General features: G+C 29.6%; 1 protein-coding gene across 2 annotated transcripts in view; it reads right to left on the reverse strand.

Annotated features, from left to right (window-relative positions):
* Positions 1-13,363: 13,363 nt before the first annotated feature.
* LOC134724899 (disks large homolog 5-like) overlaps positions 13,364-17,151 on the reverse strand; it is a 58,464-nt gene continuing 54,676 nt past the window's right edge. For both annotated transcript variants that reach the window (XM_063588236.1, XM_063588237.1), the window contains 4 exons: positions 16,829-16,956; positions 15,788-15,897; positions 15,295-15,404; positions 13,364-14,766 (listed from right to left, as the gene is read on the reverse strand). In XM_063588236.1, the coding sequence (XP_063444306.1) occupies positions 14,666-14,766; positions 15,295-15,404; positions 15,788-15,897; positions 16,829-16,956 (449 nt within the window). In that variant the 3' untranslated portion in view covers positions 13,364-14,665. The remainder of the gene's footprint in view (positions 14,767-15,294; positions 15,405-15,787; positions 15,898-16,828; positions 16,957-17,151) is intronic.

The following is a 17,151-nucleotide window of genomic DNA, read 5'->3' on the forward strand; positions in this document are numbered from 1 at the left end:
TTATAACTAACGCTTTTATTTACTAAACTGTCATTGAGTTATATCTAACCAGGTCATACTAATGTTTTTGATAAATCATATATATGTATATTGGCACTCACACCACATCTTCCTATATCTATATAGTTATACCATGCAATATCAAAAAGAAACTTTCAAAGTGATGTGGTGAATAACATGTTTTGTATACCTGTTGTTGTCCTGTTCAAATCAATTTATGGCATAAAATAGATGATAAACATGGTGTTATGTATTTTCCAATTATCAATTTGACAACTGGGTCGAATAGGAAAAGTAATGATTCTTTGGAAATTATTTTCTATGTTTCTTTTACCTCGTGTATGTGAATTTATCACAATTGAATGCAACCTGTATTTTTAATAATTACCCTGTAAACGAACAAAAGTTCTGGAACTCTGCGAATTTTCCAAAACTGATTCTTGAAAATTTGTTCATTTAAATCAATGAATATCAATAAATGTCTTGCTGATAGTGACTTACTTATTAATCATATCATGGAAAAGTTATAAATGAAAATAACTCATTTTAGAAAAGATATTGTCATAGATTTGTTGGATACTTAAAGCGAATTCAATGCTCCGTGTTGAAGGCCGTACGGTGACCTATAATGGTTTACTTTTACAAATTGTGACTTAGATGGATGGTTGTATCATTGACATTCATATCACATCTTCTTATATCTATCAGTTTATGAAAAACATTAAGGGGTTACACGGACCCCTTTGTCAAATTGAACCCTGCGATTGCTGACGTCAGTGTAAAATTGTAAATTCAAAAATAAGTCCTTTTATTCGTAAAGTACAGATTTTAATAAAAAAAAAATGATAACTATGAAGAATGAAGTCCATCTATCAGGAAATATTTAACATGAAAAAGTTTGACTTCAGTCATTACCTTTCACTCATAAAAAAGCTTGTGCCAAAGTTTCAGAGTACTCCATGAAATTTTAATAAAAAATTATTTGAAACAAACTTTATTCCCAGACTATGACTATGTCCACTTGTTAACTGTTAATTTTTTTTTAATAAAGTCCATTTATCAGTAAATACGGAAAAACGAAAAAAAATATTTTCAAAATCTACTCTTAGTTTTGGTCATGAACATGCTGCGAGGATTGCTTTATTTCGCTTTCGCAAAAGAAAAATCACAAGCTCGACAAAATGAAGCTTTTGTAGCAAGATGATGTATCAAATAGGATTCTTGTGTGGATATGAACCTTACTTAAACACAATTTGGGATCTTGGACCAACAATCTTATGTGCCAGATTCGGATTATTTGCTTTCCAGCGGTTTATACAGTATAGGATTTTATGATTGTCATTGTCTCAGGCCGTATGGATGCTTGAATTGTCTTATTGATATTCATAACCAATCTCATTATGATATACGGTATATACATTAATGACATAAATTCTTACAAGCATTAAAGGGGCACTAGCTACGAGATATATAAAAAATATTGAGTAAGATTTTTTTTTGGTCAAACAGATAATGAAAGTGAAATAGTGATATAATAATTCGCTATTAGCAGCCAAAATGGTTCAATTTTGTCAAATTAAGCGATGAAACATTGATAATCACTCAATCACTTGCAAGTAAATCAGTCGACCTCATTGAATCTGTATTCACGTGAACTTCAATTTAACCCCTAGCTAGAGATTGACAACGCATGCATTATACGTGTATAGGTTATTCAAAGAAAAAGAATGTCAACAATTAAAGTGAAACTACGGTAAATCTTTGAATACTGATTCGATTTATATCAAATTATTCTTATACGATTAAAAACAATGTTAAACATAATTTTTTTTATCTATAAGATAAAATCAAACAGACCTATAAAAACCCATTTGCACGTGTTGGTTTAATTTTTTCATATCGTTATTTAAGAATTGAATGCTCTTTTTTGTAAATTTATTGGGGTGTAAAAGCGTTGACCGAAGTACATTTTGTATGAATCGCAGAAGCGCTTCATTCTGAAAATGTGCACACGGTCAACTCTTTTACAACCCTATAAAGTTAAAAAAAAAAAAGCATTGAATATTTATAATTACATTTTTTACCTATAGGATCATGAAAACACGCCTTTTATCAAGTTTTTATTTCATTTAACTGTGCACTTTATTGTGGGACCTCGTGTCATATCATGAATGAAAAGTTGCATTGTGTAATTCAATTGATTAAGGAATATCACGATATTGCCAGTTAGCCAATCAGAATTACGTATTATAATGAAACATACATCTAATGGAATTAATTATGTTTACATCGCTTATATGGTCATCTGAGGTCAAATCAATAGATAATTAGATGCAGTCTGGGCTAACATACACACGAAACGAACCTACATATTATCTACACCATGCTCTGTATACTGTTTATTTTAGCCTTTTGGTAGTTTGGATAAATGTTTAACATTGTTATAAATCAAATATGAGAATTTGAGTCAAATCGGTGACCATGAATTTGACAGCTAGTGCCCCTATAAAATAAAATAAAAAAAATAAAAAGAACAGCACTTCAACTTTATTTATCACTTTTTATCATATTGTTTTACATCGAACATAGTACATATGGAGTTGGATATGTAGCATTACTTACACAATTCATTGCCCAAAGAATTATATAAGATGAGATTAAATCAATTGTTATTGATAACAATAATAATAAACAAATTGAAAATATCTTTCAATTTTTTAAGGCCTGACATGGAAGAAAACTATAATGGAAAGTCATAGTCTAAAATAAGATATAATTCACAGTGTAGATACTATTCTGTACGCTATCCGGAAGTCGCGATTTTCGAAGCGAGAACTTTTTGGATCACATTCTAAATTTGTTGGATATACTATATTAAACGGTAAGATGTTCATCTGTACATTGCTTAATGATTAATTCAGCTGACATCGATATTCACAAATGGTTTATAATTAAATTTAGCACATTCATTATTCGTATCTTTGCCTTAATCACTAAGGAAAATCAGTCGGTGAACCTAAAAACAATCTTTTTGCACCCTTACTGTACAAATTAACGTAAAACCCAGACTTAATTAACTAAATAAAGTATATTTTAAGTGGTGGTAAAAGTTTCAGCCAGATCTTTGAAGCCAGAAATAAGAAAATTACACTTGTTTGAATTTCTCACTGTACGATCAGTCTCGCTTGTATATTTTGAAACTGTATGATCAGTCGTTATTTCACTGTATTCTAGTGGTGATTTCAAAGTTATTTACGATACATTAGAAGGGGGCAATTTTTATAAATAACACAAATATATTTCAATAAATTCACATCCTGACAACTTATGAATCATGTTTAAGCTTGATAGGGTGTACTCGACTTACTTCATTAAGTATAAGGATGTTTGAATGTTGCTGAAATAAGAGGAAGTTTTGTTTTTTTATATAAGTTCCAGAAATGTCCTCCGTTATACTTAAAATTGTACAAACACACAGATTTAATTGTTATACAAACATTCGAGGCTGTACTGTAGCCTATAATTGATCACAGTTCCTTCATTTTGTTTTGGATGTAGATCTGTCTCTTTGACACGCAATTGTACACCTCTTTGTAAAGCGGTGGTTTATAGTGATAATGAAGTCCGTCTTTCCGTTCGTCCGTTGGACCAGTACAACATGTTTCGCGGTTTTGTAAGCGCATCTCCTATAAACCACTTAATATACATTGGGGTTTCCAGACATTTTTAAATGGAGGGGGTGTCCAATCCAGAAGAATAGAGGATTACAAATATATGTTCACATACAAATGCATTGAAAGTTAAAAATGAGTTTCAAACCGCCGGATCCCAATTGTCAATAAAAGACCCCGAAATGACAATGTTAAACAATTCAAACGAGAAAATTAACGGCCTTATTTATATAAAAAAAAAGGAATGTATTTCGAATTTTATTAAAAATCTTTTATGGGGTTTCTTTTTATAAGATACGGACTTGAACATTGCATTATATGGGGGCACCCAGCAGGTATTTCCAACCGTCACCCCAAAACCAATTGTTAAACTTTTCTAAAATTGCTCCATTTTTAATCAATTAATGTATTATGGACCTTCTATTTCGATTTATTGGTTAAAATATTTTTGATGTTTCTATATCTAAAATACGGACTTTGTCATAAGCTTATATTGGGCGTACATATTTTATATCCACAACTTCCTTCAGACACTTGTCATAACTGAATGAATCTTTTTCAGATTCCTTATCATTTAATTAAATTGTGCACCTCTTTTATTTTTTTTCGAAAATTCAGCAGTTTTCTAGTTCCATGATAAGGACTTTTCCACTACTTTATTGGGTGATACCAATTTACTATACGCAACTTTCAAAAACTTACCATATATTAATAAAACTTCCACATATTCGTTATTGAATGATGCCCCTGTGCACCTATAATTTAGTTTTTTTGGTGGTCTATTTTTTTCCAAAACATGGACTATAGAAGTGGCGGGATATAATTTCGTCAATTCTTTGCTCAATACCTAAAGTTTTTAAACAAAGCTTTCTCTTTCTATTTTTTGTCATTTTAAAAGAGAAAAGCTTGATGTATGTTATCACCAATTGGTCAACGGCAGACGGTGTAAATAGTCTTTAAAAATGTAATAGTTAAACAGATTACTACAACAACACACTAATACAAAGTCCACAAGCGAATCATATATCGCTTTTTAGGTATTTGATTTTAAATAGGACTGACGGAACAAATATAATTATTTTGCCGTCTACAAAAATCATCAGAAATATATTTGTATTGTCTGATGAAAGAAATTAACGTTATAGTTCCATGGACACAATCATAATATCACATAGACACGTATATACCTTCAAATTGCCTTTGTTTTTTTTTCTTCAAAATCACGACTGGTCATACAGACAAAAAATATGAAATCGCTACTAGAATACAGTTACTTTTAGACTGATCGTACAGTAATTTATTTTGGGATCCTCACGGAAAGCATATTTTTTATTTGAAATACGAACATTCTACTTATATACGGTAAGAATATTGAAACAGTATATATTTAACTGTAAACTGATGCAAATATTTGCAATAAAAGATCATTTGCTTTGTACTACGGGAGCAAAATTGTCCATCGATTCCACTTTTTTCTATGAAGTTGGTGTGATGCACACGTATATTTTATATTCTACTGCATGTTTTTGTTACAGTTACTAATATTTATGATGCTATACATACATTTAAGATGTGCAAAACACTTTATAGATATAGGAGTAAACAAATGATGAGAAAATGCACCAAAACAAAACCGTTCTGTTAGCCAGTTTGAAATCCTCGCTTCGAAAATCGCGACTGCCGGATAGCGTAAAGAATAGTATCTACACTGTGTAATTTGTATATCATGATATTATCCTGATTATTACAACTAGACGCAAGCTAGTGGTTGGGATCATCTATGAGCATTAAGAAAAATGTAGATGTTTACAGTTTGACACAATATTATAGAACTCCAATGTAGATTTATTGAACAATTTCACGTTACGCTAATATAATATGTATATTTAATTGGTTATAGTTATTTTTAGTTTGAAGTGATATGGATCATTCACAATAATAATGTGTTATTTGTATCATATAAAACTACCTGTATTATGTCATCATATCATTTATAAAATATAATACCGTGAATAACAATATCCGATTTGATATTTGAAGTTATATTTCATATTGTTTTGTATCATTCAAAAATATGTGTAAATGTTTTAAAGATACTTTTAATTCAATGACATATAACGATGAAACAAGCTTACCTGACCCATCGTGTAAACAATAATTACATAACACGAGATAATCTAAAAATAGACTCATTGCAATTTCAATTTTTTAAATGCCTTTTTAAACATGTTTAAATTTAAATAAATGTTTAACATTGTTATAAATCAAATATGAGAATTTGAGTCAAATCGGTGACCATGAATTTGACAGCTAGTGCCCCTATAAAATTGAAAAAAACAAAATAAAAAGAACAGCACTTCAACTTTATTTATCACTTTTTATCATATTGTTTTACATCGAACATAGTACATATGAAGTTGGATATGTAGCATTACTTACACAATTCATTGCCCAAAGAATTATATAAGATTGAGATTAAATCAATCGGGGTGTTATTGATAACAATAATAATAAATAAATTGAAAATATCTTTCAATTTTTTAAGGCCTGACATCGGGCCTGACATGGAAGAAAACTATACATGGAAAGTCATAGTCTAAAATAAGATATAATTTGTATAACATGATATTATCCTGATTATTACAACTAGAAGCAAGCTAGTGGTTGGGATCATCTATGATCATTAAGAAAAATGTAGATGTTTACAGTTTGACACAATATTATAGAACTCCAATGTAGATTTATTGAACAATTTCACGTTACGCTAATATAATATGTATATTTAATTGGTTATAGTTATTTTTAGTTTGAAGTGATATGGATCATTCACAATGATAATGTATTATTTGTATCATTTAAAACTACCTGTATTATGTCATCATATCATTTATAAAATAATTATATAATACCGTGAATAACAATATCCGATTTGATATTTAAAGTTATATTTCATATTGTTTTGTATCATTCAAAAATATGTGTAAATGTTTTAAAGATACTTTTAATTCAATGACATATAACGATGAAACAAGCTTACCTGACCCATCGTGTAAACAATAATTATACATTACGAGATAATCTATAAATAGACTCATTGCAATTTCATTTCTTTTAAATGCCTTTAACATGTTTAAATTTAAAGTCATACGGTTTCTTAATTGTTAGTCTTATGCTATGAAAATAAGTTTACTAATGTGTGCATACATTCTTAATTTTCATATTGATTATGTATCTGTAATGTTTCATCGACAAATAATATGCCGATCAGTGATTATTGATCGCCAGCTAATTTACTGTTGAGTTCTTTGTCGTGGTTTACCTGATTCCAACCTACATCACTGGGAGCATGTGACAAACACATGAACTGATAGAGCCCTAAAAATTCTATATAATCCATGGGCCATGCGTTCCCATTTTGTTTTTTTTATCTTACCCCTATCTTAACAGTTGTAGAATAATTTATTGTATCAAATTGTTCTTTACGAAAAAGGAATTACTACATGTATTTATTTTCCAATGCACGTTGACTTTTTTTAATTCTCCTCACTACTCCCCTCGCTTTTGCGCTGTGCGGTGGCCGGAATTTCATTGAAAGGTTTCTTGTTAAGGTCCTTCATTCAGGGAAAAGTCAACGAATTAGTGTACAGGAAGATTTTTTTTAAATAGCAGTACATTTATAAAGATTTTGATAATGTAGAGGAATTTTTTTTACAAGAAAGTTCACGTAAACATGTTTACGGAGCACCTGAGATCACCCCTAGTTTTTGGTGGGGTTCATGTTGTTTATTCTTTAGTTTTCTATGTTGTGGCATGTGTACTATTGTTTTTCTGTTTGTCTTTTTCATTTTTAGCCATGGTGTTGTCAGTTTGTTTTAGATTTACGAGTTTGACTGTCCCTTTGGTATCTTTGGTCCTTCTTTTATAGTAAAACTTAGCCATTAAAGTATATAAACCAATTTCAACTTCTTTTTAATGTGATGTTGCATATAAAATTGAGAAAGGAAATGGTGAACGTGTCAAAGCGACAACGACCCGACCATAGAGCAGACAACAGCCGAATTGACATTTTAATAACGCTCGACATCGTCGCGCGAGTTTATTCTTGTCATTGAGCGAACTTCAAATATATACCTTGTTATAATAAGGTATATAGGAATTTTTTTCTGAGACAAGTGCCTGTGTGTTTATTGTAAAGATTAACCAGATGCTCCGCAGGGCGTAGCTTTATACGACCGCAGAGGTTGAACCCTGAACAGTTGGGGCAAGTATGGACACAACATTCAAGCTGGATTCCGCTCTAAATTTGGATTGTGATTAAATAGTTGACACAGCATAGGTTTCTGACACAGAATGAATGTATTCAAATGAACTTAAAATTTTTGTTTTCTCTTAGAGCAGTTCACTATGCTGTTGAATATTAATCCTCTCAAAAAAATGTTTGAAGAAATTCTTTTTATTTATGAAATTTCAAATGAGAAAAATTGAACCCAATTTTTTAATCACATCCCCCTTTCCCTTATTCCAAAACTAATTTCAATTAAAATATTCTAATGGAGTTTGCAACAATTACTACTCATTTAAATACATCATAAAATATTAAGATGTAAAAAAACTGCTTGTTATCACTGAATGGTAAAGATTATTTAAATTTATCAGTTGGTAGTAAAAAGTGAATATACATTGTATATTGTATATAACAAAGATTTAAGTTGATTCTGGACAAAGAAAGATAACTCCAATTAAAAATATTTCTTGCAGATATTTCTTGCTTACTATACTGGACAAAGAAAGATAACTCTTAATTAAAAAAAAAATTGCTATTTCACAATATTGTGAAATTAGATATTTCTTGCCATTGCACAATACTGTGCAATTGAAAAGACTTGCTATTGCACAATACTTAATATAATAATTTTAGATCCTGATTTGGACCAACTTGAAAACTGGGCCCATAATCAAAAATCTAAGTACATGTTTAGATTCAGCATATCAAAGAGGCCCAAGAATTTAATTTTTGTTAAAATCAAACTAAGTTTAATTTTGGACCCTTTGCACTTTAATTTAGACCAATTTTAAAACTGGACCAAAAATTAAGAATCTACATACACAGTTAGATTTGGCATATCAAAGAACCCCAATTATTCAATTTTTGATGAAATCAAACAATGTTTAATTTTGGACCTCGATTTGGGCCAACTTGAAAACTGGGCCAATAATCAAAAATCTAAGTACATTTTTAGATTCAGCATATCAAAGAACCCAAAGGTTTCAATTTTTGTTAAAATCAAACTAAGTTTAATTTTGGACCCTTTGGACCTTAATGTAGACCAATTTGAAAACGGGACCAAAAATTAAGAATCTACATACACAGTTAGATTCGGCATATTAAAGAACCCCCAATAAACAATTTTGATGAAATCAAACAAAATTTAATTTTGGACCCTTTGGGCCCCTTTTTCCTTAACTGTTGGGACCAAAACTCCCAAAATCAATACCAACCTTCCTTTAATAGTCATAAACCTTGTGTTTAAATTTCATAGATTTCTATTTACTTATACTAACGCTATGGTGCGAAAACCAAGAAAAATGCTTATTTGGGTCCCTTTTTGGCCCCTAATTCCTAAACTGTTGGGACCGAAACTCCCAAAATCAATACCAACCTTCCTTTTGTGGTCATAAACATTGTGTTTAAATTTCATTGATTTCTATTTACTTTAACTAAAGTAATTGTGCGAAAACCAAGAATAATGCTTATTTGGGCCCTTTTTTGGCCCCTAATTCCTAAACTGTTGAAACCAAAACTCCCAAAATCAATCCCAACCTTTCTTTTGTGGTCATAAACCTTGTGTCAAAATTTCATAGATTTCTATTAACTTAAACTAAAGTTATAGTGCGAAAACCAAGAAAATGCTTATTTGGGCCCTTTTTGGCCCCTAATTCCTAAAATATTGGGACCAAATCTCCTAAAATCAATACCAGCCTTCCTTTTATGGTCATAAACCTTGTGTTAAAATTTCATAGATTTCTATTCACTTTTACTAAAGTTAGAGTGCGAAAACTAAAAGTATTCGGACGACGACGACGACGCCAATGTGATAGCAATATACGACGAAAATTTTTTCAAAATTTGCGGTCGTATAAAAAAAGGTCAAATGAGCATATGTATTTTACCAACAAGACAGCGATTAGCAAGGAAACTATTTAACAATAGTATCATAGTTATCAATAACTTTATGTTCACAGATTTGACTCAAATTCTAATATATTGTTTATAACAATGTTAAGTATTTTTCCAAACTATCAAAAGTAGAAAATAAACAATCTATCGGACATGGTCTCAATAAGATGTAGCTTCGTTTCGTAAGAATTTAGCCAAGACGCCATCTAATTAACTATCGAGTAGACCTTCTATGACCATATAAGCAATGAAAACATAAACATAGATATAAATAGATTAAGCAGCTCGTGCAATTAGATTTTTATAGGTCTGTTAAATTTTGTTTTATAAATTATAAATTCACGTTTATCGTCGTTTTTATCTTTATAAGAAAAAAATTTTGTGGATCGTATTAGTCAATCAAATTATTTAACTTTTTTTTGTTTCACTTTCAATGTTGACATTCTTTTCCTTTAAATACCCGTACACTGGCAATGCATGTGAATTATATCTTTTTCTATGGGATTAAATTGGAGTTCACATGAATACTGATTTAATGAGGTCGATTTTTTCACTTGCGAGTGAATAATTCATTATCAATGTTTATTTGCTTTATTTGACAAAATTGAACCATTTAGCTAATAAAAGGAAATATTACTTTACTATTTCACTTTCATTAATGATTGGGGGAAAAAAAACATATTTCAGATTTTTTTTATATATCTCTTACCTGGTGCTCCTTTAACACTGAAAGACAAATACAAAAAAAAATGTACTCTAAAAATCTTAAATCATGTCCACGATACTGCTTTAAATTGAAGGCACATAGTTAGTATAATACAAAAATAAATTAATCTTTAAATTATGTCTGTTTTTTTCACTGTTCATTGTTAATATAATGGAATTTTACTCGACTGTCATATAAATGAGAGGTTTAGCTAGACATAGAACCAGGTTTAATCCAACATTTTTTACATACTAGTAATTAAATGCTTATATCAGGTCAGGAATATGACAGATGTTATCCATTCGTTTGATGCGGTTGAGCTTTGGGTTTTGTCAATTGCTTAAGTACTTCTTTCCCTCTAAAATGTTCCTCAGAGTTCGGTATTTTTGTTCTAATTTTTTAGGCTAAAAGGTTCAATTGATAAAATGCCTGTGGAGAACTTCATTCAAAAGCTTCATTTTAAGAAGAAACCCTTCTCAATGATTTCATTCAAAACTTGAGCACGTACAAATTGTATCAACTATAAGACATAATTCTATTATGATGATAAGATTAGTTTTTAACATCCACTAGCAAATATTGCATACATATCATGGCGAGGATGTATTAATGTGATATGAATGAGAACCTGCTTCAAGGTTAATCGGATCAAAATGTTTAACTTGTTATACGATATATCGATATTTAAATTAGAATGTGTAATGTTGTCCTGTGTCCTGATGTTTTATGTTGGTGATTTAGTCCTCACTGGTGTGTCCTGATATGTGTGTTTCCAAAGTATTGGAACTGCAATAAATCAACCATTAGTTTATGTTGCTTCATTTTTCATTTATACATCATATGTTCCTTTAAAGGTATTTTATTTTGATTTTTATTGCAAATATTGTTCAAATTTGCTCCACGAAATTATCTTGCTGTGGATTAGAAAAATGATCCTGGTTCTGTGCACCCATCTATAGCCTGGTTTTGTGCCTTTTAACTGGAACATATATATTGATGTACTGAGCCCAGATTTAAAAATTTGTGTAAAAGTACCAACCTTTCAAGAATGAAGATTTTTGAATTTGAAAGATATCATGAACAGGAGCATGATGTTACGAATGGATTGGAACCAAAAAATGCTAAATAATTGCAAGACAGCTAGCTGAAAAGCAAAGTATCCTTAGTCTAAAATAAGCTATATCTTGTAAATAAACTCATCATAGATACCAGGACTAAATTTAGTATATACGCAAGACGAGCATTTCGTCTAAAAAAGACTCATCAGTGATGCTCGAATCCAAAAAAGTTGAAAAGCTTTGAGGACCAAAATTCCTAAAAGTCTTGTCAAATACAGCTAAGGTAATCTATGCCGGAGGTAGAAAAGCCTTAGTATTTAAAAAAATAAAAACATTCATATCATTTCTTCATTATCTGTATTTACATTTTGATGTGCAGTTATTAGTTAAACATAGCTAGATTTTCCGAGATAAGAAAATATTCTAATTCTTACTCAGACCCCTATTTACAGTCTACAATTACGGCCCTCGCCTTCTTTGTAGTTACTTAATATGACTATGAATGAGGAAGGACTACTTTTGTAGAATGTGTAGTGTTTTTTCTTTCTTTTTCTGTAGAATACTGTGTGTCTCTAAATCAAGACTGCAACCCAATATTGTTGCTGTAGTTTGATTGATTTATTTCTTTCATGTGCAAAAGTTCCAAAAGGTTATTTTCATTACTTGCTGCACTGCACCTTCCAACAGTAATTTTACAAGTGTAATTTCTCACTGGAAAAGGAGGAAATTTTACAAAGTGCACATTCCCAAACATTTATTTTACCTACCTATAGTTTCTCTCAGGAAAAAGGGTCTATGCAAGGGTGATAAGTATTCAAGAGGTTACTTTAGTAAAATAATAATAATATTTGATGAAAAAACATGCAGAAACTATGACCATTGTAAACTTAAGTGAAATCAAGTGAGTGCATAATGTAACTCAACAATAAATAACATTGTTATATTTTAAACCATTTATTTTTCCATGTCTATGATTGATGGTGTAAACACAATATTAGACATGCATACCAACACCCATCTCACAATCACCCTCGACAAAATTCTACAGCCATGTTTTTTTTCACTAAAAAAGCAAGCATACAAAAAAAATCTGTATTTAAAACTTTGTAGAAATCAGAAACATTCATACATATAATCATTTTTTCAAATCCAAGAAATTTTAAATTCTAAAATATTTCACACAATGAAATTTTTCTACTTAATCTGACAGCAGTTATGAAGCAGTATTCTTTTATTTGTGTAAATCATGATACAGAAAGAAGTAAAAATAAAAATTAAAATATTCAAAATGAAAAAAAATAAAATATTTTATATCATCTTATATGAATTTTTAGATAGTCCTTGTCAATTACCAAACTAAAATATGGTCAATGTTACAGAGTGTAGTTTTTTCAAATATTTTTAACTTTCTCTTTACGATTATTTTGAATACTTTTAATTTCAAGAAATCCAAAATAATATTAAAATTTTCTGAACAAAAGTTTTATAAATGTACTTTTAATAAATAGAAAGAACAATTCAAGGCTTAGAAAGTATCACAATTCAAAAGCTTAAAAAAGTATTTTTAATTAGTTTTAGAACACTTCATGGATATTCAATGCTTATCAAAATTATGTCGTTCCTTGCTACCAGTGTTTTCTCATTTTGAGTTATCTGCTTAAAAACCCCTTAAGAAATCTGCAATGTATATAATCAGTACATCTGGAGTTTATGATAATCTGAAGGCTAATTATCATTCATGAAATTAACCAAACATTGTTTTTATTTACCCTTATCAAAATTTTTAAATTTGTTTAAATGTATTCTCTTATGTCTCCCCTCAACCACAGCTGACTAAGCAAATAAAAAGAATATACATGATTTAAAACGCAAGATCTAATGTTATTAAAACTAATGGTTTTAGTAAAAACTTAAAAGTAAAAACTCAAAAAACAAAACATCTAATTACTACAACTGAAATCGAATGGTTTTTCAACTTCTTTCCAACTCTTTAGAATAAAATTACCGTTTACAATAAAATAACCGATCATTCATGACAGACACATGTTACCACGGTAACCACAAACATATAACATTAAAAGTCCTAATCAATATCACAGAATACACTTCCATTTAATATAAATGTATACAAGTATCTGATTTTATATATCTATCTGTAGAAAAAATAATGCAAAAGCCTTTTAAAAGAAACTAAGGAGCTCTGCCGAAGGCTTGTATAATGTGCTTGACAATGTAAAAACTTGAGAAAAAAATTCCAAAATGTATCAATAGTTTAAAGAGTTAAAAAGTTTTAAGTATCAGAATCTCTTAAAAAACATTTGTAATCCATAATGTATTACATATTATTTTTAACTAATTTCCATTCCAATATCACTTTGTTTTTTTAAGATCACAAAACAGACATTTTTTTGCTTTCAATATTTGAGCGTGTAAATATTTCACTTGATAGCATATTTACATGGATTTTATTTAATTTTCAAAGATCATTAGAAATAATAGTTCATAATTATCAGTCACAACTTTAAAAATGACATAAAAAAATAATTTGTAGATAAAAAAAACTCTTGAAATCTTTCTTCCGAGACAGGCTGTATGCAGTTCTGTGTCAATCTGGACACATAGAGATCTCTTTTGACTAGATAATATGTACATGCAATAAAGCACTTGTGTGACTATTTTTAAAATGCCTTCATTGTTAACCAAAGCTCTTTAACAAGGGAGATAATCAAATAACATTACAAATTGTCTCCCTTAGTAAAACTTTCTTTTTTTCCTCCTTATTATTAGACTGGTGAAGAAAGATCCTTTTAACATACTCCTTTAAAGACATATAAAAAAAAAGTAATATATAAAGCACTAAAATCATTTGTAGCTCTCCCTTTCTTCCAAATACTAAAATAAGTTTCATGAAAATATGAAAACAAATAATGAAAAAATGCAGTGTCCTATTGTCAAATGTTGACATCACAACACAGAAAATTTGTACCACTTTGAAAGATGGTCACATGATATAAGTTTTAGTATCACAACACTTAAAATACACTGTGGTTTATCACAACACTGAAGGGACCCAAATGCCCTTTTTCTGCTCTGACGATATCACTGTTTTTATCTGTTGATGCATCTCTGCAATGTTGCCACCTTGAATGACAGCTGAAATAGAAATATTGATTTAAATGTCATATATTTCATCAAAAATTGCAAGAACATTACTTATTTATTCCTTAAGCGAAAATCTATACAAGATTGTAGTTGTTCATTTCATTAGCATTCTTCATCAAATTTAGCCCTTTTTTTATTGTTAAATAACTTGTCATTTTTTGAGAACTTATTTTATGGATTATGGCAAAATTGTATTTTTCATGAATATTTGTTTACATGGTTTAATTTGCATACAATCAAAACCCAAATTTACTTTGTGACTTTTTAATTCTGGGGCCTAAATTGTGCTCTTGCTATCATTCCTAAATTGTTGTTTTCCTTTAAACTGACACTCGACTATGTTAATTCAATTCAAACTTTATAGACTGGGAAAGATTTGGTGCTTCGCATATTGTATAGACCCCAGAAGATCAAATGTTGGCCTCATCTTGTTATTTTTTATGTTCGGTTGTTGTCTCCTTGATGTTTAACCCACATCTCCTTTTTTTCAATAATCAATGACATTTTGCAAGTCCTTACCCGAAAATTGGTGGTTATAGTCCTTTTCAAATTTCTGGAATTTTTCAAATATATCTTTGGCAGCTTTAGCATTTAACCTTTCTGCTAAAAACTGTGGATCACGTAATTCCCTGAAATTGAAAAATTGTCCATTATTTCACTCTAAAGATATCGAACAATCTATCACAAAAATAATAAAACATAGCTTTTAAAGTTGATATCATGTAAGTCTTAAATTTCTTGACTGCTTTGCTTTATTTTCCTATTAAAAAGCAGATTACAAAATGACACAGTGGTTTGAATCTACTTGATCATAAAAGTTCAAATCGAACATCCTCATCTCAAATTAATTTATCAGATTGATAATTCTATATATTTCTGATTCTGTAAAGTGGAAAAAATCTCATGACAACATTATTATTCTTCAAAAATAAATAATTTTACAGTATGTATTCAGGTTTGAAAGACTTTAAATGTCATCCTGGTTTACTATTTCTGTAACACATTTACATACCTTAACTGTTTGACAGATTTGTGTCTTGCAAATATTACAATAGGATATATATGTTGCCTGTGAAGTCTTTCTATAGATGATGGACTTCCATTTAGTAGGCTATGCATGCCCTGAAAAAAAGAGGATTAAAGATTAATATATTATGTATCAGATTCATCTTTGTCAGAATTATTACTATTGTACAAATCACAAGAACACATCCGCAAAATCCCAGGATATTAGAGCTTGGTTGAAAGTATGTAAACTGTTGTAGGGAGAATTTTCGTAAAAGATTTTATGTCTGGAGAATTTCAGAACAAGCATCAAAATTCATAGGTACTTGGATACAGGAAAACATTTTTAAGATCTCTCCTTTTTTTTATTTTTGCGTTTCTGTATACTATGGACATACTTATACTATAAATAAAGTGTATTTGCTATTAATTATCAATTTCAAGTTTCTTCTCCAAGGCAATCACTGCTTTTATATATATAGTCTCTATCAACACAAAAGTTATTGTACTGTCCATGAGTACTCTTATGAAAAATACATGCAAGTTTAAAACCAGAAGTCTTGTATGACTTAAAAGTTGGTCTGATATTCCGGACGCCCTTTATTTTAGTTTTTCTCCCAAAATAACACAACCTGAATAGTCATTAGAATAGATAACAAATGAGACTACGCATGGTACCTATAGAACACAGAGGCATGATGATTAATTTATTGTGGAAGGAAGAAGTGACACACAAAATGAGGTCTTCTCATTTAAAAGTATAGATATTATTTTCATACAAAGATTAATAGATAAGTTTATAGATATGTAATAATTTTTAAAATCTAGATATGAAATTTATCAGTATCAACAACAGATTTGAAATTAGCCAATTGAGTTAATTGAATATTTATCAAATATTTCTTTGTAATGTTCTAACCAAGAGATGACCAATATATTATTATGAACAAGCACTACTTATTCACTGTCCATAAAATGTAAGATGAATAAATATGAAAACATAAAAAATTAAAATTCAAACATTTTTCCATAATTCATATTTTCATACCTTGTCGCTGATTTCATGAATACTTGTGACACGAATACACACAAAATGATCATCTTCCTGCCAATAATCAATATAGGTGCCGTCTGCTAGTCCTTGTTCCATTACTTGAACAGAGGCTTGCATCACAGCTAGAAAAAAAAATCATTTTTTTGTAACTAAGAAGTAAACACATATATCGAATAAAAAGTAAGCATAAAAAAGTCTTTTTTATTAAAAATAAATAAATTTGACAGCAATCAAATGATATGTACTGCATCTTTGTTGTGTTTAAAATGTACAATGTTTATAACTTTTAAGAATTATCTGTGACAAGACCATGTCCC

Source organism: Mytilus trossulus, chromosome 7 (assembly GCF_036588685.1).
Source record: "Mytilus trossulus isolate FHL-02 chromosome 7, PNRI_Mtr1.1.1.hap1, whole genome shotgun sequence".
Lineage (NCBI taxonomy): Eukaryota > Metazoa > Mollusca > Bivalvia > Mytilida > Mytilidae > Mytilus > Mytilus trossulus.